Below are 26,282 nucleotides of genomic sequence, written 5' to 3' on the forward strand. Positions count from 1 at the left end.
AAACGTTACATTTTTAGGCTTAACATACATTCATAGGTTATACATGTAATTACAAAAAATACCGCAAGAGGATTTTCTGTATGTTCTGAAACAGTACATTCACCCTAATTTCACACACTAGTTTTAAAGACAACGCTTAAGATTCAGATGTAACAGCACTTACCAAATTCAGTACCCATATCTTCAACAAGCTATCCTTACTACATAAAGACACAACCCAAGACCAACGGTTTATCTTTGAATAAAAACATCCTCCTTTATTAAAACTCCTTGGAAAGACAGTCACACTCAGTTGAGGCATTTTCATAAGACAGGAGCAGCCAGCATGGCGTCCAGGGCTCTCTGCGCTTCACTGATCTGCTGCTTCAGCCTCTGCTTCATGGCCTCGTTCTGTGCCTTCTTCAGCATGTCCTGCATGTCCCTAATGGTCGCACGGTAGCCAGGGGCGTTGTGGAACACACGAATGGCCTTGTCGCCGCAGCATGCCAAATAGCGGCCTGTGGTGTCGAAGCGGAGGTCCTCTATTTGGAGGCTGTGCACAGCGAGAAACTGCTCCTCCAACTCGCCGCTGGAAGCGTCGTACATGGTCACGTTGCAGCCGTCGCTGATGGCTACTACGCGGCCGTCCGGCGACATCGCTGCAAGGCTGCCGTTGGATGACGAACACTTGACGGTCTTGAGCAGGTAAGGATCCTGTTGCTTTTTGTACTCGACGTTTGTGTTCCACAACTTCAACGTGCCGTCTTTGGACACTGTCACCATTCTGAAACCGTAAAAAATAAATAAATAAATAAAAAGGTCCTTCCTGAAAACGGCAAGTGACTGTGACAAGAGTTTTACTTATGGGAGTCATTGGAGAAGGCAAACGCGTGCACTCCCGCAGAGTGGCCTTTCAGCTCAAAGGCTCGGGTCACCTCCTTGAAGTCGCCCGTCTTTGTAAAGCACACCTCCCATACTTTGACGTCAGGGGTGAAACCACAGGAAGCTACAAACCTGAAGGAAAAACTTGATTTAGTTCAGAACTAGGGACAATATAGCCAAAAAATTGTATCACGATATTTCTAGGGGAAAATATATATATTTATACACACACACTATCGGCAAAAGTATTGGCACCCCTGCAATCCGGTCAGAAAATGCTTAATTTCTCCCAGAAAATAATTGCAATTACAAATGCTTTGGTAGTAGGGGTGTAACGGTACACAAAAATCTCGGTTCGGTACGTACCTCGGTTTTGAGGTCACGGTTCGGTTCATTTTCAGTACAGTAAGAAAACAAAATGCAAAATATAAATGTGCTAGTTGGTTATTACACACCTTTGTGCTTTCAACAATAAGAACATTAGCCTAAACAAAGCTAGAATTCTGCTCAAAAAGTAGCGGGTATTTAAAGATAATCCAACAACAATTTGCCTTTCAGACCCCGCGTACTGGTCAGCTTTCTTTCTGAAAAAAAGAAGAAAAAAGAAGTCTTGTGCTTAAGAGAAAATCAATCCCAATGACAAAGATTTTAACATTTATTGTACAAATGAAATGCCTCAATGAATCTTTTTTTTTTGGTCTTATGAATGGTTTTCAAAAGCTTTATTGGTGGATTTTCTCAAGTTACAGCGCCACTCAGATATTAATACGGTAATTAATGAATTTAATTGTGTAAGCAGGGTCTGTGTATTATTCTTATTATTTAATTACAGGTGTTTTAGCTCATTTCAATTTTATTTAAATGGGTTATTATTTATTTTATTATGTGTTTATATTTTACAAATGTGATGTAGTATTCATTTATATTGTATATTTTATGTTGTATAACTTTAGTTCCTATGTGAATATTAGTTCCTACTAGAGCAGGGCAGTAAACCAAAAATTTACCGGTACCGAAATTCTTTACGATGACCGACGTCATTTTGACCATGACGGTAAATTCTGTAATTTAATAAAACAAGAAAATATAGTCTTTTCATCCCGCTTTGACTCTGTGTTGTTCGGCTATGTTCATTCCCCTTTAAGAAAGCAGACAGTGTGCTTACGTATGGAGTCACGTGGTTATCAGGAAGCCAAACAAACGAGCCCGGTAGGCTAACGCTAGTGGCTATCGCTACAAGCAAACGTGATGGAGTGCTGCTTAAAGGAGGCTCGCCAAACTTTCACCCGACATTAAATAGACTCTTGGCGACACCCAGGCGGGCTTTCACCCGCTGTCCTCCCTTGTTCTCACGATTTCCAAAGAGGATGCTTTCAATGCTTTCTACTGGTAGCCAAGCCACAGGCTAACGCTAGTGGCTAACGCTAGCGGTTAACGCTACAAATGAACTTGATGGAGTCGGATAGCGGCTCTAAACTTGTCGAAACAGCTGAACTTAAAGAGTGGATTGGTCTCGGACTGCATCTAGCAATTATGCTGCGTTCCAGAAAAGTGGGATGTCGGACTTTTCCGACCTCCGAGTAGGAAGATATCATTGGAACGCCACTCGAACTGGGAGGTCCAAGTCGCGAAGTCAGAGAAAAAATAACTACCCCGACTTCCAAGTTGCTTTAATCTGACATCACTGGACAAAATGGTGCTCATGAAAACGTATTGAATGATAACACAATAATGAAGTAAATCAAGTTTATTTGAGACGCCATATTTTTTTTTCTCATACAGTGAATTATCTTTGTTGTGCTATGTTTTTATATTGACGATCAGCAAAGGATGTAACTAAAAAAAGGCAGTTTAAAGTGTGGGCTATAACGCAGCCATCGTTTTTCCTCTACTATTTGATCGCTTATAGGAAGGCAGGTTTGCTGGAGGTCAAAATGTCTTTGGATGGCCAAAATAAAAAACACCTCGTCGCGATCAGCCATCTTTGTTGTTTACATTTGCTTGGAATGCTTTGAGGTCGGAACTGGTACCATCCGAGTGGGATAAATCCGACTTCCCACTTCTCTGGAATGCAGCATTAGTTTATCACATTATTGTGTATCTCTTGTCTGTGTGTGATTTCTCTGATAGCTTTTGTGATGGTGAAGCATTCAGCATAAAGTACAATCTAACAGTGAAAATTATAATAACTGTTTAATGGCCCCAGCTATTTTTCTGTATGTGCTTAATTCTGTGTCATTAGAATCAATGCAGCTTTAATGTGTATGTGTATGTTTTAAAAATTGCACTGGGAAAAAAAAACCTGAAACCTTGCAGTAAACACTTGTGTTAAGTAATTATGTCACAGCAGCCATTAACAATAAGTTGTCCTTTTGAAGTGTACTGTTCAAGCTGTAAGTAATTTGTGTTACAATGACATGTTTGCACAGGCATATTGATTTTGACAATGTACATTGTTCAAGCCATACAAGCTGTTTCAAATGTTCATACTTGAATTCTTATTGTTTACAATAAATTTTTGTATACTTAATGTTTAGACTGCATGTACAATTGTTAAATATATTACATTGAAAGCTGGTAAATAAATCAACAAGAAACGGTTAATCTGTATTTCATGCATTGATTCAGATTTTCAAATTATACAACAGTCTGCTTGGGTAAATTTATCGTCATTTATCGTTATCGAGGTAAATCTGCTCAATTTATCGTGATACGTGCTTAACTCATTTGCTCCCAGAAACGTGTAAAGACGTTCTATTTTTAAATGCTTAACTGTCCCACAAACGTATTTATACGTCTTGTGTTTTTTTGTACAAGAAGCATCTAGAGCTTCCGATCTATCGCCAAAACAAAAAACAAGCCTCAAAATCAATTTTAAAGCAATAAAACTGGCCACTGGAGGGCAGTAGCGCATTTGTTAAGACCGCAAAACCCAATTCAAACAGTACAACTTTATTAGGGAAGTTAGCAGAGCCCCTCCGCAGCTTGCTGCTCAGGTCCACCGCACGCTCGAGTGTCCTGCACGGAAAGACGCACGGCCAAACCAGTTCCCCCCCAGGAACATAAGTTCCCCAGGCGAACGAGACAGCGGTCACCACAAAAAAAAGACTAAAAAAAAAATCCATCTTTACGAGACAGTCGGCAATGAGGGAAAAGTTTAACCGCTGTCGCAGCCACCAAACGTCATCTCTCAGTTAGGTAAGTGTGAATAAATTGTTACTTTGCTATCAAAAGCTCTATTTGGCTGGTTGTTCATGTTATTTTGTAAAAGGAAAACATTATTCAGATGTTTGGGATGTCACTGAAGCAAAAAATAGCCGTGTTAAAGTCAAAGTTATGTTTGAAATTTTTGCGTTTACAAAAAGCTAATTTTCTCCGTTTTTTCATCAGAAATTGGAAAATTGCTCAAACTAAGCTATTTTCTAATGCTGATTTCTAAAGAATGGAAAAAGATATGAACTTACTTTTTTTTCTGCTGAAAGAAGAGAGTCTAATCTTTCTTTTGGTGGGTTCCATGTTTATATAGCAATAGAACAGAATTTTTTGTGGGCCTTGCAAAATCAGTCAAAATCCAGTAAAATGGCCAGGAGCGAAGGGCCTTGCTCCGGTGAAAATGGCTGGGAGTGAATGAGTTAAGGCCATATCGCCCAGCCCTAGTTCCTACTTGTTTTGTTGTGGTAGGAGGGTTTTGTATTGAACACGGGGCCGTGTTGGTTATTATTATAGCAGAGAAGACCGCAGTAAATCAAGAAAGACAAGTCAACTGTGCCCCGATCTACCACTCAAGAGATCTGATGGACTCAAAAAGTGGGTTACGATTGCATATTAGTTTGAAAGTCGACCGGATCCACCGTATTTTTACACGAGTGACTTCCGGTCTGCCTGATCCTAGCTACCGGTAGTAGTATTGACGCAGGAGGGCCGCGTCTCGCGTCAAATAATAAACTCTGCCATTCTTTTCGCGTGTGTCGTATTGAACCGCTTCTGGGACACGTCTAACACGCGGCTGCACTGCGAGTGGTGTGCATTGGCTGATTGACTTTAACGCCCGCGTTTCACTGTGTTCTCGCGGCGGCCACGTTGTCGCGCCGTTGACGTTTCTGGGTTATACTGTCCTACCGTGTTGGTCCTCATTACAGTAGAGAAGACGGAGTAAATATAATCTACACAAAGAAACTAACACGATCGACTCACAGCCTCAGAAAGTAAGCGTTACATTACGTCAAAAACTCTTTCGGTACACCTCAGTTCCGAACAGAGCACTACGTACCGAAACGGTTCAATACAAGTACATGTACCGTTACACCCTTATTTGGTAGTAATATCTTCATTTATTTTGCTTGCAATGAAAAAACGCAAAAGAGAATGGAAAAAAACAAATCATCATTATTTTACACAAAACTCCACAAATGGGCCGTGTAATTAACAGTACCTGTTACTTACCTGTAGCACATAACAGGTGTTAGCAATAACTAAATCATACTTGCAGCCAGTTAAAATGGATTAAAGTTGACTCAAACTCTGACCTTTGTCCTTGTGTGTACCACATTGAGTATGGAGAAAAGAAAACCAAAGAACAGTCTGAGGACTTGAGAAGCAAAATTGTGAAGAAGCATTGACAATCTCAAGGCTACAAGTCCATCTCCAAAGACCTGAATGTTCCTGTGTCCACCGTGCGCAGTGTCATCAATGAGTGTAGAGCCCACAGCACTGTGGCTAAACTCCCTAGATGTGGACGGAAAAGAAAAATTGACGAGAGATTTCAACGAAAGATTGTGCGGATGGCAGGTTAAGAACCTCGGCTAACATCCAAACAAGTTCAAGCTGTACTGCAATCCGACGGTACAACAGTGTCAACCCGTACTATCTGTCGGCGTCCAAATGAAAAGGGACTCTATGGAAGGATACCCAGGAATACCCCATTTCTGACCCAAAGACATAAAAAAGCCAGGCAGGATTTTGCCAAAACTTACATGGGAAAGCCAAAAACGTTTTGGAAGAATGTTCTCTGGTCAGATGAGACAAAAGTAGAGCTTTTTAGGAAAAGGCATCAACATAAAGCTTATGGGGGAAAAAAACAAGGCCTTCAAAGAAAAGAACATGGTCCCCACAGTCAAATATGGCGGGGGTTCCCTAATGTTTTGGGGTTGCTTTGCTACCTCTGGCACTGGACTGCTTGACAGTGTGCATGGCATTATGAAGTCTGAAGAGTACCAACAAATTTTGCAGCATAATGTTAGGGCCCAGTGTGAGAAAGCTGGGTCTCCCTCAGAGGTCTTCCAGCTGGACAACGACCAAAAACACACTTCAAAAAGCACTAGAAAATGGTTTGAGAGAAAGCACTGGAGACTTCTAAAGTGGTGAGCAATGAGACCGGACCTGAATCCCATACAACACCTGTGTAGAGATCTGAAAATGGCAGTTTGGAGAAATCTCAGACCCCTGGAGCAGTTGGCCAAAGAAGAATGGTCTAAAATTCCAGCAGAGAAACTCATTGATGGATACCGGAAGCGGTTGTTTGCAGTTATTTTGTCTAAAGGTTGTACTACCAAGTACAGCATTCGGCAGAGAGTGCCTTTTTTTGTTTTGTGTAAAACTATCATAATTTTTTTTTCCATTCTCGTTAGTGTTTTTTCATTGCAAGCAAAAAGAAAATATTACTACCAAAGCATTTGGAATTGCAATGATTTTCTGGTAGAACTAGAGCATTATCTGACAGAATTGCAGGGGTGCCAATACTTTTGGCCAGGCGGTATACACACACACACCGTATATTACCGCATTTTGGTGGTTTAATCATCAGATTTATCATACATGTTTCTTCAGTCATTGGCTGCCATTGACGGCAACAGACACCCAATCCATTTGTACTGGGAGAGGCTGGCAGCCAATGAACGCTTCACGTCAATGGCAGCCAATGACTAAGAAGTGTCTGACCATGCTATCTTCGCTATTACTTTACACTCAAGTATATACAGGCCCTTCTCAAAAAATTAGCATATTGTGATAAAGTTTATTATTTTCTGTAATGTACTGATAAACATTAGACTTTCGTATATTTTAGATTCATTACATACAACTGAAGTAGTTCAAGCCTTTTATCGTTTTAATATTAATGATTTTGACAAAAAAAAAGTCAAGACAGACAAAAAAATCCCCATCTAAAAAAATTAGCATATTTCATCCGACCAATACAAAAAAAAGTTTTTTTAATTCAAAAAAGTCAACCTTCAATTAATTATATCAGCTATGCACTCAATACTTGGTCGGGAATACTTTTGCGGAAATGATTGCTTCAATGCGGCGTGGCTTGGAGGCAATCAGCCTGTGGAACTGCTGAGGTGTTATGGAGGCCCAGGATGCTTCGATAGCGGCCTTAAACTCATCCATAGTGTTGGGTCTGGTGTCTCTCAACTTCTTTTTCACAATATCCCACAGATTCTCGATGGGGTTCAGGTCAGGAGAGTTGGCAGGCCAATTGAGCACAGTAATGCCACGTTCAGTAAACCATTTACCAGTGGTTTTGGCACTGTGAGCAGGTGCCAGGTCATGCTGAAAAATGAAATCTTCATCTCCATAAAGCTTTTCAGCAGATGGAAGCATGACGTGCTCCAAAATCTCGTGACAGCTGGCTGCATTGACCCTGCCCTTGATAAAACACAGTAGACCAACACCAACAGCTGACATGGCACCCCAGACCATCACTGACTGTGGGTACTTGGCACTGGACTTCAGGCATTTTGGCATTTCCTTCTCCCCAGTCTTCCTCCAAATTATGGCACCTTGATTTCCAAATGACATGCAAAATTTGCTTTCATCTGAAAAAAGTACTTTAGACCACTGAGCAACAGTCCAGTGCTGCTTCTCTGTAGCCCAGGTTAGGCGCTTCTGCCGCTGTTTCAGGTTCAAAAGTGGCTTGACCTGGGGAATGCGGCACCTTTAGCCCATTTCCAGCACGTGCCTACGCACCATGGCTCTGGATGTTTCTACTCCAGACTCAGTCCACTGTTTCTGCAGGTCCCCCAAGGTCTGGAATCGGCCATTCTCCACAATCTTTCTCAGAGTGCGGTCACCTCTTCTGGTTGTGCAGCGTTTCCTGCCACTCTTTTTCCTTCCCACAGACTTACCACTGATGTGCCTTGATACAGCACTCTGGGAACAGCCTATTCGCTCAGAAAATTCTTTCTGTGTCTTAGCCTCTTGCTTGAGGGTGTCAATGATGGCCTTCTGGACAGCAGTCAGGTCGGCATTCTTGCCCATGATTGCGGTTTGGGTAATGAACCAGGCTGGGAGTTTTAAAAGCCTCAGGAACTTCTCGCAGGTGTTTTGAGTTAATTCGTTGATTCAGATGATTAGGTTAGTAGCTTCTTTAGAATACCTTTTCATGATATGCTAATTTTTTGAGATAGGGATTTTTGTTTTTTCTTGACTTTTTTGCCAAAATCATCAATATTAAAACAATAAAAGGCTTGAACTACTTCAGTTGTGTGTAATGAATATAAAATATATGAAAGTTTAATGTTTATCAGTACATTACAGAAAATAATGAATTTTATCACAATATGCTAATTTTTTTAGAAGGAGTTGCATATATGTAGTACTTTAGTAATATATATATATAGTATATATACGTCATTCAAGAAAAGTTTAGGGCAAGTGCCTATTTTTGGTTATTAAAAAAAAAAAAATATATATATATATACATATATATATACAGTTCTGTGCAAAAGTTTTAGACAGGTGTCCTGCCTAAAACTTTTGCACAGTACTGTATATATTTTATTTTCTCTAAAAAAAAAAAATGTGGTACCGGTACAGTATAAACAGTATAAGAACTGTTACCAGGAGTGAAAACATGGTATCGGTCTAACACTATGTGTACATCTGATGTCATTATATCCAGTGTTGTTAATAACGGCGTTAGAATATAACGGCGTTATTTTTTTCAGTAATGAGTAATCTAATTAATTACTTTTCTCATCTTGGCAACGCCGTTACCGTTACGGAAAGGCGTGCGTTACTATGCGTTACTAAGTTGGTTGAATAAAAAAAAGTCTGAGGGAAACGGACTCACGGAGACGAGAGAGCAGAGCAGGAGTGGGGAAGACGCCGTTGCAACCGCGATGCTAGGTGGCTCCAATAATACCTGACTGTAGCCATAGCCGACAAACTACGCCCACATGACACGGTAGATATCATATTATAGAACTAGATGCAAATGACAGACATAGCTGCATTGGCAACATGTTTTAAGGACTACATGCGTTTGTAAACAGCCGCCATCTTAAAGCAGTAGACCTCTCAGGAAGGCTCTGATGTAGAGATCCTTCCTAGCGAACCTAAGTAACTTTTTTTTTTTTTTTTTAATCTAAAATGCTCCTAAATCTGCAAAATCTTAACTTAAATTGTCTTTAAATGATGAAACAGTTTTAAAATTTACACGTTTAAAGTAGACAGAAGGGAACTATTGCAATAACGGGAGCAATTTTAACAATTTTAACTGTTGATTCACAACTTTAGATGACTTCCACACATAGCAAAGGTTACTATCTAGTTATCGCAATACCCTTGTGTCTAGTTAAGTGGAGGGTAAAGAATTGGGCTAGGGCCAATTGTCCCCATAACCCTTTAAACTTCACATTGCGTAACCTGTTTTTTTGTTTTGTTTTGTTTTTGAGAAAAAAAAAAAAGAAAGAAAATTATCACTAGTTACTTTGCCAAGTAACTAATTACTCTTACATTCAGGTAACTGAGTTACTAACGCAATTACTTTTTGGGAGAAGTAATTTGTAACTGTAATTAATTACTTTTTTAAAGTAAAATTAACAACACTGGTTATATCAGTCCAGCCAAAATACCATGGTTTTTCAAAATTACTATCACCACCAAAAATACCTTAGTAATATCTGCGACGGTATGAGATGGCAGTCTTACTTGGGACTTTATCTTGTAAAATACTAGTATATGAAGACAGAGAGGATGTCCAACCTGCCACACGGGGAGATGGCTGCATAAGCATTGGTCATCTGGTTCGTATTGATAGAAGCCAGTATTTCTCCCTTCAGGTCCCAAATGTGGATGGTGGTGTCAGTGTAGGCACTCATAATGAACTTGCCTTCATGAAACAGCAGATCGTCACCAATAAATTCTGCATTCTTTGAACGATCGTGCCACGTACCAGTCTCTGCAATGCCGATGTTTAGAATGTCGGCCTTGTGTTTGATCGGGAAGTCCTTGGCGGCAGCTTTGAAACTCATGGTGCCGTCATCCTTTTTGTTCATTTTGAAGATACGGATCGTGTCCTCATTAGCTAGCCAGGTGATAAACGCCCTGCAAGAGGAAACGACAAAGTTATAAACCTACAGATTTGTTTGCTTTCTCTTAAATTGCTTTCTTCCGCAACTAACCTGGAATCCGGGCTAAAACGCACCAGCGTGGCATGGTCCAGTTCCACGTTAGCCCTCAGATACTTGTGCTCCCGGTCGAGGAAGTCTTTGGTGCTCCATATTCGTACAGTGCGGTCATCGGCACACGACGCCAGGTACTTCCCGTTGCTGCTGAAATCCAAGCACGTCACATACCCGCTGTGGCCCTGAGAAATACAAAAACACTTTTATTGTTGCAATTTACACCGCATTATGATTGACAGCTTCAGGATTTACCTTAAGTGAGGAAGCCAGTAGAGGATGGTTGAAGTTGTGTTGTGAAGATTTATCTCTCCGGGTGCGCTGCTGCTTCTCTTGCTTATGTTTCTTTAACATCGGACCCTTTGCTGCATTACCTTCAGATGAGAGTACAGAAGAATGTGGGGGGACTAAATGAGCCGGCTAAGCAAATGAACAATTGCTGTCACCCCTCCTAGTTCAAATGGATTGGACGTCTACTGGTGATAAACTGTGGTAAATTCACAGCAGTATGAAGAGTATAGGCCAAAAGGTCAAAGTTCATATCAGGTGCTCATTCCTGCAACTGCTTCCATAACTATGCATACGGAGCTAAACACCGTGGAAGCTTGTTCTAAAGAATACAGTATACCAATAAAACAATGGATACGTTTAAGAAAAATACTATAGAAACATGTTAGCGTGTTCAGGGAAAGTGACAAGTTAGCAAACCTTAGTTAGCACCTAATGCAAGGCATGCTTTCATTTCATGTCTTACCAGCACATACGCTTGTCTGCACGGCCTCTTCTTGTAGTTCTTCTTTCCGTTTCCCAACTGCAAAAGCGACCAAAACAACCAGTGCTCCCAGTAAAAAAGTCAACGCTACCAGTGCAACCGCCTCCATCTCCTTGGTGGTTTTTCTGTTCTTGCTTGCTGCTGCTGCCACGTAATTTAATTCATACATAACACTATAGACGCGAAAAGTCGGGGCCTGCGACGTTAGTATCCAGCGGCCATCTTTATACAGTATATTTCTCTTCGGACTTGTCTTTTCACACCCGTATAGACGTGGCTATTTTTTAACTGGATGTTGGGGGGGGGGGGGGGGGGGGGTTAAGCAGGCAATTAACTTGCTGCCCCTGACATTTATGTCATAAAACAAGCTGTTTAAAAAAATATAGCAATTTGTAGCTCTTACGTTCCGTTTACTTTGTAGCGAATGGCACTGACGCAGAATGGCCGACAAGTGATAACGGCCGTACGGATTGGCTCAGTATGTATTACGCAGCTAGCTGATTTTAGCCGATACCATAGACCTACACTGTTGTTTGTGACGTTTAACCACTAGCGGCTGTGCGTTGTCGCCACTTATAGGCCTGGTGCGGACCTGCACAATAGAACCAAGACAGTAAAATGCTGCATTATTAGTGGGGGACTAGAAAAAAACACGAAAAACTATACAGGATTGTCATTGGACAGTGAATAATGGTATTGTATTGGGGACCAAAATCCCCAGAGAGTATTTGTTTTATTCATTTTAAATTTATATGTTATCACTTTTTTTCCCAATATGTTAAAAAAATAGGGTCATTAGGTCAAAAGGTCATACTTGTACTATACTAAATCCCAAATTTAATTAGGTTAAGTTTTTGTTATCAAAACAGTCAACAAGTATATTCATCAATGGCAAAGAGATTGAGACTCAGGATACTGTAACATAAAAAAACATGGTCATAAAAATTGTTTAAAAATTTCACATCATAACTTGTGTTCTGAAATTATCGGAACATTCAAAGATGTTTTTTTTTTTTTATTAAACCAACATTAACCACCAGGAGCTGCGCACATGAATTATGAGCAAGACCAGATATGATTTCTCCTTGAGGCTATTGTCATTTGTCCTTTAAACTAACTAATTATAATCAAAGAATGGCTAAAACAGTAGCTTAGGTTGCCGCGTAAGGAACAAAAATAATCAATACAGATGACTTTTCAGTGCCTAGTTTTCAATAGAGGTAGTTTGGAACATTGTACAATTTTTTTTTATCTGCTTTGGTGTGTTGTGGGGAATTCTTTCATTTTTTTTGCATGTATTCAGAGTAAGCACTTATATAAAAAAAAAAAAAATGCAACCATTCAACAAAAGTTGTGTGTCATTTGCCAACAGCTACTGAGATTCTACGACTTCAGCATTGCGCAGCTTGGTGGGTAGCGTCCAGGTACTGTAGAAAAATCATGTGGATTGTTAGTTTTTGTTTTTTTTAAAGAATGTATCCGTTGGATGGACGTTTGGGAATGTTTACAGCCAGGAACACAAGCGACATGGCAGTTTCAAAAAAGGGGAGGCGGCAGTTTAAAAAAATAATTTAAAAAAGTCTAACTGCTTGGGCATACGGCACCGGTGTGTATCCTTGTTTGCGCACGTCCCAGCCGTCATCTGTCCGGGATTCACGAGGTTGCCGAACATACATATCAGTCTGCGTAGAAAAATAAAGCGTTTTGTTCTTAAGACCATGTCCATCGGGAGTGTCTGAAACAATAGTGGATATGATTTCAGAAAATGACTCAATTAGTCCTCTCCCTCCAAAGCCAATGCGGTTCCATGAATCCTTTTCCAACAAGATGAGTTGATAGCGTTAGTGGCAGTCTTGTTGAAGGGGTTGGATCAGTGAACCCCAGTACGTCCTTTCGCAAGTTCAAATCAGTACATTATTACTTCTTCCTGTTGTGCTGTCTCCGCGCTTGCAGTCTCTGCCGCGCCCCTGTCGCTTTGGGGCCCGCCCCGATGGAGAAAGAAGGAGTTGCTGTGGAACCTGATTGAGAAAACGCAAAATATTCAAAGCAGGTTGTACACACAGATAATACAAATGGCATTTTTTTTCTCCCCTTTGCAATCTAAGAATTAATCATGAATAATGTGAGGAATGGACAGCTTACCAAAGGGACTAGCATTGAAACCCTGACTTCCAAAGAGACTCAGACCGGCGGCTGCAGCAGCGTTCTGACCGAAATTTGGCGTAGATGTCGCTGGAGAACAGTCAAAAATTGGAATGATGAGTCAGGAAATGCATTCAATCTTAATGCATATACAACAAAACGTTCCAGAAACTGACGAAAAGCAGTCTCTTTTGATTTTAGCCAGTACCTTAAAACACTATTTTTCTTTTTTTGACAATAAAAAACCTAAATCATTTCTAATTGCAAAAACTAAAGGTGCTAGTAGAAGGACTGGCAGTTTAACTGGCAATAGACATCCATTCCATTTGAAGTGGGAGGGCTGTCAATGAATGGACATTCGAACATTCACTGCCAGCCCTCCAGTTCAAATGGACTGGACGTCTACAAGTGATTAACTAATATAAATTCACATCAGAAAAATGAAAAACAGCCACATTTACTTAGTAGTGTTAAACCATGGGAATGAATGTGTTAACTCACCAGCAGCCCCAAAATTGAAACTCCCCATCTGCGGTGCAGGATTATTGGCGACAGGTGTTCCAAACTGTGGTTGCGAAACGGCAGCGCCAAAGTTAAACCCGCCGGAAGCTTGCGGTGTAGGGCCCGATGGCGTCTGTTGAGGAACGGCGCCACCAAACGTAAAGGATGGCGTGCTCTGAGTCTGAGCGGCCTGGCCAAAGCTGGGCGCCGCCGAGGGTGCAGTGGTACCACCGAATGCGAAGGCGGTCGAGCCGCCCCCGAATGCTGGTTTGGTCGGTGTCACGAAGCTGGATGGCACAGTGGCAGCGGCAGGCGCTGCTGCCGCGGCTCCCCCAAAGTTGAACGGCGTCGGGGTGGGGTTGGACGCGGACACCGCCGGTGCTACGCTCGCTCCGAAGGTAAACGGTTTAGACGCGACTGTCGTGGAGTTAAAGGTTGCCTGGGGTGCTGTGGCCAGAAACGACGGTTTTCCGAAGGTGAACGTGGCTTGATTCGTGGTCGCTGTAGTGGCATTCGCAGTGGTGGCCGCTGCCATTGTAAAACCTCCAAAAGAAGCCGTGGTTGTGTTCTGACTGACGGTGGTCTGGCCAAACGAAAACACATTCTGGCCAGCGACCTGAGTACTTGGCTGTACGGCTCCGAATGTGAAGGCGCTGGTAGTAAGGGCAGGGGCAGTGGTAGCGACTGCGGCTGGTAGTGCTGCAGTTGTCGTGGTGACGGCTCCAAACTGAAATCCTGTCGTAGGAGCTTGCACCGAGGTGGTGCTCGCGCTAGTTGAGGATGGCGCCGACCAGGCTCCGAACATGGATTTTGCGGCTGGCTGTGCGGCGGGGTTTGCGATGGTTGTGGCGGAGGTCGTGGTGGTTGCTGCTGTGGGAGTCAATCCTGGGAAGAGCGACACGGTTACAGCGCTGCTTGTCGCGGTACCGAATAGTGAGGAACTTATGGGTGTTGTGGCCGAAGTTGTGTAGGGAGGTGGTGCAAAACCAGCCCCTGTGGTACTAGAAACAACTGTGGATGTGCTGGTGGAGGACGTGCAGGGTGGCGGAGCAAAGCTACTTCCAAATATAGGCTTGAAGGTTTGGACAGGGGGTTTGCTCTCTGGGGATGTGATAGTTGATGGGGTAGAGGCGGTGGTGGAAACAGCAAAGATGGGTTTGAACCCCGACGCCAGCAGAGGGGTGGCCAGACTAAGCGGCGCAGTAGTGACCGGAGCGGGGTTAGAAGCCGACGACACAACGGCAACATCGACCTGGCTCAACATTCCGAACGGGCTGGCCATGGGGAGCAATGGATTGCTGTTGGCGGGCTTGGAAACCTGGCCCAAGACCTGCGCGAAGGCAGAGGACTGGCCCAAGCCGCTTGAAGAAGGCTGAGACTCTGAGACAGGTAGTGGCTTTGAGGAATCTGTTGTGGTCTGTGCTTTCGTGCTTAGGACTGGAGGTGGTGCTGATGAGGTCAATGCAGACACTGTAGACATAATGACCAAATAAGTTGGACACCAGACTCTCAGACCATGTGGCTGGTCCTACATTATAAGTAATAATACTGATATTTTGAGTATTCATGACTCATTAATTTAACAATGCTAAATTGAAAAAATGAGTTGTGCGAACCTGAATTATCAAGTATTAGAGTAAAACCTTATTTACTGAGTAAGCAGAACAGAACTGTGCTCTTTAGCTCTATTAGCTACACATTGCACTGTCACTGAACTTTTTTTTTTAGTGTACCTGTGGTGGTGCTGGCAGCAGAAGTCGCGTTTATCGGACTCTTTCTCTTCAGAGCCTCCAAGAGTGGGTTTGAAACAGTGGGGGTAGGTGTAGGATCCAGGTTGATTACAGGGGTGGCAGTGCTGGAGGCTTTGGGCAGAGGAGCAGCCAGGAGGCTACTCAAGGTGAGGGTAGGAGTGGGGGAGGTGGCGCTGGTGGTCTTTGGGGCTAATATTGTAGACATGACAGGTGTGGTGGAGGTCAACGGTGCAGTCGACTTTTCGGGTTCAGGTACTAGAAGAGGACACACGCACAAAAAAAAAAAAAAAAAAAATCAGGATCAGGGCTCAAGATGGTTTCTTATTATATATATATATGTGGTCTCGACTAACACAGCGCAAATCCTCAATTGCAAAAAGAAAAAAAATACATGCACTGTAAAACCCAAACAAAATATTTGTATTTGATGTCTTTTACGTCAACTCACAGGGTGACTCCAGAACCTTCTGGATCTTGTTGATGGCGGCCTTCTTCTCTTCATCCAGATCCTTCACAGTGATGGTGTATCCCAGCTCAGGTGGTGGGGGCTGCAGATCAATAAACGGAGAATCGATGCACCATTTTAAATCTCTTTCCGGATTCCAAATTTCATAAACAGTTCTAGTCATTTGATTACTAGAGCTGTCCCGACTAGTCGACGCTGTCGACGTCACCGATGACGTAAACGCATCGCCGGGCGCAACATACCGTCGACGGGTAATGACGGGTTTAAAAAAAAAATTACATGCGGATAAAGTTTAAAATAGCGGACGCTCACGATGCAAGCGGCATAAAGCCAAAAAAGCGGACCAGAATGGCCAGAGCTAGGGTTGGGCCTCGTTTGAAATTGAACGATTCAGATTCTAATTCCACGTTTCGATTCCGGTTCCAAACGATTCCCCATTCCGAAGAGGCAGGGTCCAAAAAATTGCATAGTTTTAGTTTATATTAAAGTCTTAACTTCTCAACGTTTTTTTAAAATTAAATAAATTTCTCACAGGGCTACTTATAACTTGTATATAATTAAACTCGAGCAATTTTTTCCCGCTCGGTGGTCAGGGCATCAAAACAAGGAATTGAAATTTAAAAATTCGAACGATTCCTGGAGCATCGGCGTGTTAGAACCAGTTCCCATCGATGCTTGATGCCCAACCCTAGCCAGAGCCTGGAATTATTTCAAGGAAAATACGGAGGGTGCCACTGTGTGTACTCTTTGCCAAGCTGAGCTAGCATACCACGGTGGCACGTCGGCTATGAACGAACACTTGAAGCGCCGTCACCCAGGTGTAATTTTGGAAGACGACGAAACAACAAGCTAGCAGATCGTAAGTCTATACAATTTTCTAACGATTTTTTACATTGAAGTTGCCTTTATGTGCGTCGTATCAACGTGCATCATTAAGTTTTTTTCCCCCACGTACTTCACGTTTAATCTACTCTGCTGCTGCTCCCGAAAGCCGTGAATCTCGACATCTCTGTGCACGGGATGCAGATTGTATTTATTAGGATGATGGACGCTCGCACTTGGGGAAAAAAGCAAACAAAAAAATTAGGGCTGTCAAAATTATCGCGTTAACGGGCGTTAATTAATTTTTTAAATTAATCACGTTAAGATATTTGACGCAATTAACGCGTGCACTGAATGAGCCGCTCTCGCATTGCCTCAAACAGATTTCAATGAGGCCGTTTATGGACATTAAGAGTGAAGAGAATGCCACCGGCCGTTTGGGGGCAGCGCAGCGCCGTTCCATACTAATGTTATTCCTTTTAATAGTGGGAGAATTAGTAGTTGTGAGACGTTTATGCTGTTGCTTTGTGCTCCACACATATTTCGGTAAGTTTGCTTTCTTTTAGTGGCAATTATGTGTCTCTTGTTGTATTTTGGGTAAGATATGCACAGAGATATATCTTTTATAAAGGCGAGTGGACACAGGCCTTCTTTGGGCTGCGCCGTTTATTGGCATACGCTTCTGCAACTCTTTCACAACAAACAGAAGTATCATTTAGTGAAAGCACAACAAAATAATATTGCTATCTCTAAAAAAAAAAAAATAATGTTCACAAAAAGAAAAGCACTTCAGTCTGTAGTAATTAGGCCCTATTCTCACACAGCTAAACAACAATGCAAAGTGACCTGGCATTACTCAGAGTTTGGTCACTCAGTTCTTATTATTGTTATTTTTATTCTTATTATTATTATATTAACTCTACTTTTGATTGAAAATTGTACAAATGTTATTAAAATGAAAATATGAAGAGGGGTTTTAATATAAAATTACTATAACTTGTAACTATAACATTTATCTCTTATGAACTACAAGTCTTACTATCCATGGATCACTTAAACAGAATGTTAATAATGCCATTTGTGGATTTATTGTTATAATAAACAAATACAGCACTTATTTACAGTATGTTGTATGTATATATCCGTCTTGTGTCTTATCTTTCCATTCCAACAATAATTTACAGAAAAATATGGCATACTTTAGAGATGGTTTGAATTGCGATTAATTGCGATTAATTACGATTAATTAATTTTTAAGCTGTAATTAACTCGATTAAAAATTTTAATCGTTTGACACCCCTAAAAAAAATATAAACATATATATACACATAGTAAAAATACATATGGAAACACAGCACTGCCCTGCTAACTATAATCCATGACTATCCATGACTCCACTAATGTTAGTTACTTTATAATACAAACTATTATTTTGTATATACATATAGTAGTATACAATAAAATTAATACTATTTATTAAGTTTTTGTCACTATTACTAGAGCTGGGAATCTTTGGTCACCTAACGATTCGATTACGATTCAGAGGCTCCGATTCGATTATAAAACGATTATTGATGCACCCCCCTCCTTTTTTTTTTTTTTTTTTTTTTTTTTTTTTTTTTTATGTTTTGTACATTAGTTCCAAAATTGTTCAAAAATACTCTCAGGCTAAACCAAACTACTATTTCAGTATCAAGTTAACATATAGCAGTAAACAAATATACAAATATAACAGTAAATAAAAAACTCCAGTGCCCATTCTGTATCAGCAGCTTTAAGCTACATTCAATTAATTTAATGTTGTGAATCAACCGTTAAAGTTGTTAAAATTGCTCCCGTTATTCCATAATTTCCCTTTTGTCTACTTTCGACATGTGAAAGTTTTAAAACTATTTTAAAGATAGATTCAAGTCAATATTTTACCGATTTAGGAGTATTTTAGATAAAACGTTAATTAGGTTCGCTTGGAAGGTCCGCTACAACAGCCTTGTAGGGAAGTGTACAGCTTTAAGATGGCGGCCGTTTACTAACGCCCGTATCTAGCTTTTTGTAGATGTACTGCTAACACTACCGAATCTATAATGCATCTACTCCTATATAAATGATATCTACCGTAATATTATGTGGATGTACTTTGTAGCAGCTTTGCGGCAGCAGTCAGGTACGTTGTTGTGTTTTTTTATCTCGTGGCATGAGTTGAGCCAGAGCCGTGAGTTGAGCATTGGCATTACCTGAGGGGCCGGGTAATGAGAAGCATGATGTTTAGCTACTCTCGCTTCGTCCCTCATTGCGTCCCGAGACCGCGTGGCGCGCTGAGTGTGTTGTACTTTTGCTTTACTTCGCAAATTTCAATAATCGGAATTTGGATGTTTGTGAATCGTTCTCGAATCTTCCACGGCCGAATCGCGAATAATCTAAGAATCGGAAATTTTGCACACCTCTAACTATTAGTGTGTGCTTTTCATTCAAAATAATTGTGGTAATATTTCAGTATGCCCTCTGCTTTATTTATGTTCAGGTTAAAACAAACAAAAGTTGAACAGTTTTTCCCCTCCCCCAAAAATGCAGAATGCACAGCAGAAAGAGCATCTGAACTCACACAAAGTATTCTGAAAATGATTGTCTGGGACATGAGGCCAATTGCAATTCATTTTAACATTTAGAACAATATAGACATACCACAAAAAGAGTAAGAATTGTTCTGACTCCAGTTAAAAAAGCGAAGTCAGTGTTTCCGTTTACATTTTTTTTTTTGCAGTTAATGTCAGCAGCATTTGACCTCATTATGTGTGATTTATTATTGATATTTATGTCTATCATTTATACATTAATAAAGACTTTAAGTGTTCCAAAATGTTTTTCTGTAAATTAACAACCTTCAACAAAAATTTCATTATTAAATTTGTAAAAATAAATAAATAAATAAATCATTAGATTAGTCGACTAATCTAAAAAAAAAAATAGCTGAAATAGTAAAATAGTAAAAATAGTCGGCTGACTAATCGGTAGAAAATTAATCGTTTGGGACAGCCCTATTGCTTACCAGTGTGATTTGGTCATCCCGGTTGCTGGACACCAATTGGATCTTACGTTTTCTGTTCCCACCACTACCAGCGGAGTTTGTTGAGGTTGTGACTGAGACTGGAGTCTGTTTGGCTTTAAGTAAATCACACAATGAATATACCAACAATTAACACAAAGCTTTTAAGCTAAGATGGTGCACTTACACGTGTTAGCTGCTTTGTCCGAGGGGGCCCTTTCCGATCGCACTGAAGATGCAGAGCTGGGAGAAAGACAGTCATCCTCTCTAGTGAAACAAATCGAAAAGTTACAAACCCATTTAGCTAACTTTTTAATGTTATTGGGGATGCCTGACGTCCTGTCATGTGGCTGTTTTCATCCATCTACTGTAAATTTTAATTACTTTGTCACGAGTAGTCGTCCAATACATCTGAACTGGGAGAACTGGCAGCGAATGAATGAACGCTCATTCGCAGTTCAAATGGATTAGACGTCTATTGCAGTTAATGGCAGCATGTGCGTTAAATGTGGAGGCTAAAGCGTGCAAACGAACCTCTGTCTCTTGGCAGCTGCGTCTGGTGTCTGAGAGCGAGACGAAGATGGGCTGGACATCGGTGAGCTAGGCGCTGATGGCTTCTTAAACTGTCAATGCAAGCAAAGGGTTAACCCTTTAATGGTAAAGTTTATAATAAGTTTTTTATAATCATTTTTAAAAAATTAACTCACTTAAGACCAGGTATCCACATACATGCACACAGGGCTGTCAACAGACTTGCAGGGGCCCGGAGACAAGAAACCATTATAGGGCCCCCCCACCCCACCCCACTGGCTTGTCATGACAACACACGCAGTACTTTTTAACGCTTTGCGAGCAATGACAGTGTAAATTTTCAAATTATTTGAGATGGACAGTCAAATTTAACAGTCTGTAATGTGATGTGACACAATGTAAGTTAAATAACCAAACAATTTCCATCTATTGTCCCATGTTGGCTACAATACAATACAACTGAGAGTGCTATGCCTGCATGCTAAGCAACAAAACAGTATAACTAAACATCCTGTGCCTGTCCCCTCTACATCCCTGGGTTATCAAGCCCTCAAACAGTGATGCGCCTAGATTTTTTGACAAAAAAGTCATTCATACCATCAGTGAAATCCAGTTTTTGAGCAAGCTCACGCCAAGTAGAGAGCATGTCTAAGTTGTTTAGCCTGCCCTGTAATATGGTGGAGCGTAGATAGTTTTTTATTATCATTTTATTATTTTTATTTTCATTTTACAGAAGGCTCGCTCTCCCCCAGCTACAGTCACTGGCAAAGCCTCGCACACCTGCTCCCCACAGACTAACATATATCCCTCATCTCCCATCGCCTTCTCTCTCCTCGGCTCAACGTGAGCAGCATGTCTTGTCATACTGTAGCTCAATAGGCTACGAGCGGCCGGTGACGGACTCAAATCGGCCTTTGGTCACGGTAATCGCGAATGTAAACGTTCAGTGTTAGCGGCTGTTGTTCACTTACCGACATCACCGTCCACAGCCAACTCTAGCTCTAATTCTCTGGCTTCTTGTCCCCCTTTTAAAAGCCTTCATCATTTGTAACTTGAAGGGGGGCCAAACTGGGTGACGGCGAACTGTGAGAGTTTGTATCTACTCTAGTGGCACCTCTGGAAGAGGCAAAGCTCTTACGGTGATCCTGGTGATCCTTTTATTTTCTAAGGTGATCGGTTGGTTTAATTGACTAGACTATCAGTTCTAAAATTAAATATTAATTAATACTGTAATACTGTTTGCAACGATTGGCAGCGGAATGCTGCTTCAGTAAATTAGCACAGGAGTCTAGCTTTCTTTTCACCACCAATGGAAGCGCCGTGTTTCCGTATGGAACGCACCAATAGGAGTGTCGCGCTGACACATTACAGTGGCGCCGACCGTTTTCCGAGTCGCACTGCCGTATCGAACGCACTAAGAGAAGCGTCGCATTGCTGTATCGAACACACCAATAGTGCGGCGCTGAAAGTAGTAGTGGCACTACAATATGTTTATGTTGAATTTTATTTTGTGCGCTGCATAGATTTTCTTGTGCCCAGAGTATGTTCAAGCAGTGCGCGATTGCGCACGCACGTAGCTTAGAGGGAACATTGTAGTCAAATCGTCTCAAAATATGATTGGAATTCACATAAAAATGCTGTTTAAGACTTTTTTTCCTGTCATAGGTACTTTATTATTATTATAGTTTTTGTCTTAATAAACATTTTCTACAATATTTTATGATAGAACAAAATTCATAAAATTCTAATAAAAACAAAATTAATGAACTACACTCTGGTTATGGTCCCCAATAACACTCCAAAAGTTCATAGTTTTTAACTCTGCCTTCCGTTGACAACAACTGACATCGAATTCAAATGCTCACCTTTCAGTGCCACTGTTGATGATAGCATCAATCCATTTTGACATTGAAGGGTGAATGAATGGTTATTAACCCTCCCAGTCAAAATGGATTGGACGTCTTGCGCCGTCAATGGCAGCCAGTGAGGTCAATAGCAGTTCAGCTATTGCAGCAGTAGACATAGTAGGGAAACATGTTGATGTTTACCTGCATGAGCCCCTGTGTTGAGCTGTAGGAGCTTTGGATTGGGTTTCTCTTCGAACCCAGTGTCCCTCCGGGGGTGTGGACTCCGCTGGCAGAGCTAACAGAGGATGTGCGGGACCTTTTATATGTGTACTCCTCTGCCACTGAGACGATCCCTCGTTTTAGGCTTCCTGGCCTAGATAATGATAAAAATCGTATTGCCGTAAATCCATCCCATGCAAACAAAAAACAAAAGTGAGGTGTGTTAAGACTCACTTGGGGACCAGTTGTGATGGCGCACCATTGGGCAAAAGGGGCTCAAAAGCCGAATGAGCACTTCCGCTGCTGTCGTTACGCCTAGTGAACAGATATATTTGAAAAATTTTCAGTTGTGGACTGGTGAAATGTTACGTTTCAACAAGTCGGACCGTAACCTCTTTTCTGCTTACCTTCTCTTGTTTCTATGCTCTGCGATGAAGCTTTCGTTCGCATCTTCGACCTCTCGCTTGCGGCTATCCTTCAACACCTTAAGGACACTCTCTCTGGAGCAGGGGTCCTCTGGGGCCCTGGGCGCAGCAGCGCAACTCAGGTGCTCCAAGCTGAGGACAAAAAAAAAAAAAAAATCAAAGTCAGACAATTAAATAATACATGGTTGCTCTGTGTTCACTGTTACAGCAAAAGTCGAGTCAAACCTGGGGATGCTGTGGTCAGGCCTGGCGATCTTCACAGTGACAGGACTGCGGGCAGCCAGGGAATTCCGGGGAGTGAGGATGTTCTTCTTCCTAAAGCCATCCCAACTGGCAGGAGGTACGACCCCCATAGGAGAGGTACCTGGCTGCTGGAGAGGGTAGTGCCTCTGCGGGGTGATGGTAAAGTGTCCCGCTGTGTTGGATGGCTCCCTGACACAATGAATGTACAGTAGTATACATTTCTTGTGTACGCACATCACATTTGTACTTATGAATTTTGCCCTGTTGTCGTTATATTGGGAAATGAATTTTTTTTATTGCCTTGCTTGTTATAGCAACGTTCTTATTAATTACACGTTGGTGCCATTGACGATGTTCGAGTACAAATTTGTCAGTAGTAGATGTCCAATTCAATTGAAACTGGGAAGGCTGGAAGCTAACAACCCTCCTTGTTCATATGAATCAGACATCTACTGCCATCAATGGCAGCCAATGAGTTTAAGTGTTGTACTTTGAAATACACCACATTTCAAGGAAGTTACCATTCAATACATTGTCTTGAGGCGGTGCTTTAAAACTTTTCTGACAGCACACCCCATGACTGGGTTTGCCTTGGGCTACCAGATGACTAAATATCTCTCTGGAGAGTTATTATTTCTTAATTTCAATGTTATCGACAAACTGGAACCCTACGTACACAATGAAGTGTCCGACGAGCACAGTGTACTTTATTAGAACATACCCAGCAAATGACAGCCTTCGATTCGGGGTGCAGACAGCATGGTTGGGTCTGGATAACCTTTCGCGCAGTTGTTCCCGAGGGTTGCGGACCACTCTGGGCCTCCCAAAGTCGCCGACCGGACTTTCTGCTTTGGCAATGTAGCTCCCCATAAGAAAGTCCCCGGGGCTGAAAAGAAACGTGTCGCTGGCAATGTGCCCCCTGCGATACACAGCGGCGTCAGCCGGTCTTTGACTAAAAGCTCCAAGCGACGGTCCGCGTAGCTCACGTCCGCCGACGTCGTGCTTGTTCCTTCTCCGGGACAACACAGACACGTCGCTCACCCACCAGTCCCAAAAGCGGCGAAGGTAGCCGGGCTGAACGCGCAGTCCAGACCGAGGTTTGAGGCCTAATCTGGCGGGAAGCGGCGGTCCGCGACACAGGAGGCACGCAACGCCACAAAGCACGAGAGTTCCAACAATGTATAAAAAAGAGGGGATGAAATAAAGAGCTAAACTAACTAAGCCTAATGCAAAAAGAAGCGCTAATTGTCTCTCTCTAGGTGACATGGCGGCTGCGCGCCCATCATGCTGCTCAATACAAGTGCTGCTTCTTTAGCGAAGAAAGCTAAAACAAACTTTGATGTTTGGTGCGGCAGCGCAACTGAGCGGAAGGTAGTGGTATTACATCAACACCAACCCAAGGTACCAACTACCAGGCCCTGCCAACTACTACAACCCCTAGCAAAAAGTATGGAATCACCAGTCTCGGACGAGCACTCACTCAGACATTTTATTATGTAGAAGAATTAAAAAGCTTGAAAAAATAACGAATTAGTTCAAAAGTGCAACTCCTTGGCATTCAAAAACATTAAAAGAAATGAATAAAAAACATTGTGGTGGTCAGTAAATCTTCTTTTATAGAGCAAGTGCAGGGAAATAAATACAGAATCACTCCATTCTGAAGAAAAATATATGGAATCACTTCATTTTGAGTAGAAAATACAGACACTAGTAGGGGTGTGACAAAATATTGAAATGGTGATATATCGTGATACTTTGTATCCCAAAAGGTTATCGTTATGCTCCTGCAAGAATTGAGATATCATTTTAAAAAGGTGTCAATGTCTAAAAAACAAAAAAACAAACAAACAAAAAAAAAAGGAACCAACAAATCTTTCACCATAATAGTGTCTCAGTTAACTCTAAGGGTGCCTTGACGGTGCTCGACACCCAATCCATTGAGACTGGGAACGTTCGTTCATTCGAAACCAGAGCATTCACATTCATTCTGTCAGATTTTCAGGGCATTTATAGGTCACTTGCTGTTCATTTGGGTGATTCCCAGGTCACTTCCTGTTCTGTAACACAAAATGAACAGGAAGTGACCCATTAAACACCCCAAAATCAACAGGAAGTAACTGAAAATCAACAGGTAAATGACCTTAAGTGGCTCAAAATTACCTCATTGCCTGGCATTGGCTGCTACTGACGGCCATAGACATGTAGCCTAATCCGTTTGAAATGGGAGGGATGGCGGCGAATGAACGAACGTTCATTCACTGCCACCCTCCCAGTTCAAATGGATTGGACGTCTACCAGTGATAAACCCATTCCAATTCACAGCAGAAGATTGTTTTTCTGTTTATTAGTTGTTTTTAGAATATCCTAGAACGATTCCCTGACCAGTGTATCGATAATCGTTGTATTGCCATTTCGTCAGATCATCGTTATCGTGAGCTTTGTATTGCAAACCGTATCGTATCGTGAGGTACCAAGAGGTTCCCACTCCTAACACCCAGTCAATTTCTTTTCCTTAATTTGGACCCTGCCTCAGACTAGATCTGCTCGTTAGTCAGCAGTTAAAAACAGTGCAGTTATCACACCTTAGAGGGCTGCTGGACCAAGTCGATTCACAAGAATCATGGCTCCAACAAGAAAGATGTCTCTTGAGACCAAGGAGAGGATTGTCCAACTTCCTGAAGAAGGTAACGCTACACGTATGGTTGCCAAAGATGTGAGCTGTTCACAGCCAGCTGTATCAAAAATCTGGACCAAATACAAAGAGCATGGCAAGGTTGTTAAAGTTAAGGGTACTGGTAGACCGAGGAAGACATACAAACGTCACGACAAACAACTAAAGGCCATATGTCTTGAAAACAGAAGATGTACAACAAGACAAATGAAGAAGAAATGGGAGGAAGCAGGAGTCAAGGCATGTGGCAGAACTGTGCAAAATCATCTAAAGGAAATGGGATTTTCATTTAGGAAAGCTAAAAGGAAACCATCATTGACACGTAAACAGAAAAGAAAACTGCAATGGGCTAAGGAGAGGCAATCGTGGGCTGTGAATGACTGAATGAAAGTTATTTTCAGTGATGAGTCAAGAATCTGCATTGGACAAGGTGACGATGCTGGAAATCTTGTTTGGTGCCGTTCCAGTAAGATTTACAAAGATGAGTGCCTGAAGAAGACATCAAAATTCCCTCAGTCCTTGATGATATGGGGCTGCATCTCAGGCAAAGGCACCGGGGAGATGACTGTGTTTAAATCTTCAAT

At 41.8% G+C, this 26,282-nt stretch overlaps 2 protein-coding genes across 2 annotated transcripts; both read right to left on the reverse strand.

The window, feature by feature from the left end:
• Window positions 1-231: 231 nt before the first annotated feature.
• On the reverse strand, window positions 232-11,307 carry tbl2 (transducin beta like 2). The gene is made up of 7 exons (XM_057820980.1): window positions 11,023-11,307; window positions 10,524-10,642; window positions 10,269-10,453; window positions 10,040-10,191; window positions 9,850-9,976; window positions 841-993; window positions 232-763 (listed from the first exon to the last, which is right to left on the reverse strand). Exons 1-7 carry the CDS (start codon window positions 11,207-11,209, stop codon window positions 304-306), a joined length of 1,383 nt encoding a protein of 460 aa, XP_057676963.1. The 5' UTR covers window positions 11,210-11,307; the 3' UTR covers window positions 232-303.
• Window positions 11,308-12,494: 1,187 nt separating this feature from the next.
• On the reverse strand, window positions 12,495-24,344 carry pom121 (POM121 transmembrane nucleoporin). Its single transcript, XM_057821878.1, has 13 exons — window positions 23,749-24,344; window positions 23,010-23,216; window positions 22,767-22,916; window positions 22,594-22,674; window positions 22,342-22,513; window positions 20,297-20,385; window positions 19,950-20,029; window positions 19,766-19,878; window positions 15,883-15,982; window positions 15,417-15,689; window positions 13,684-15,153; window positions 13,183-13,272; window positions 12,495-13,058 (listed from the first exon to the last, which is right to left on the reverse strand). The coding sequence occupies exons 1-13, from the start codon at window positions 24,291-24,293 to the stop codon at window positions 12,958-12,960; spliced, it is 3,471 nt and encodes a 1,156-aa protein (XP_057677861.1). The 5' UTR covers window positions 24,294-24,344; the 3' UTR covers window positions 12,495-12,957.
• Window positions 24,345-26,282: the final 1,938 nt, after the last annotated feature.

This window comes from Corythoichthys intestinalis, chromosome 18, assembly GCF_030265065.1.
Source record: "Corythoichthys intestinalis isolate RoL2023-P3 chromosome 18, ASM3026506v1, whole genome shotgun sequence".
NCBI lineage: Eukaryota > Metazoa > Chordata > Actinopteri > Syngnathiformes > Syngnathidae > Corythoichthys > Corythoichthys intestinalis.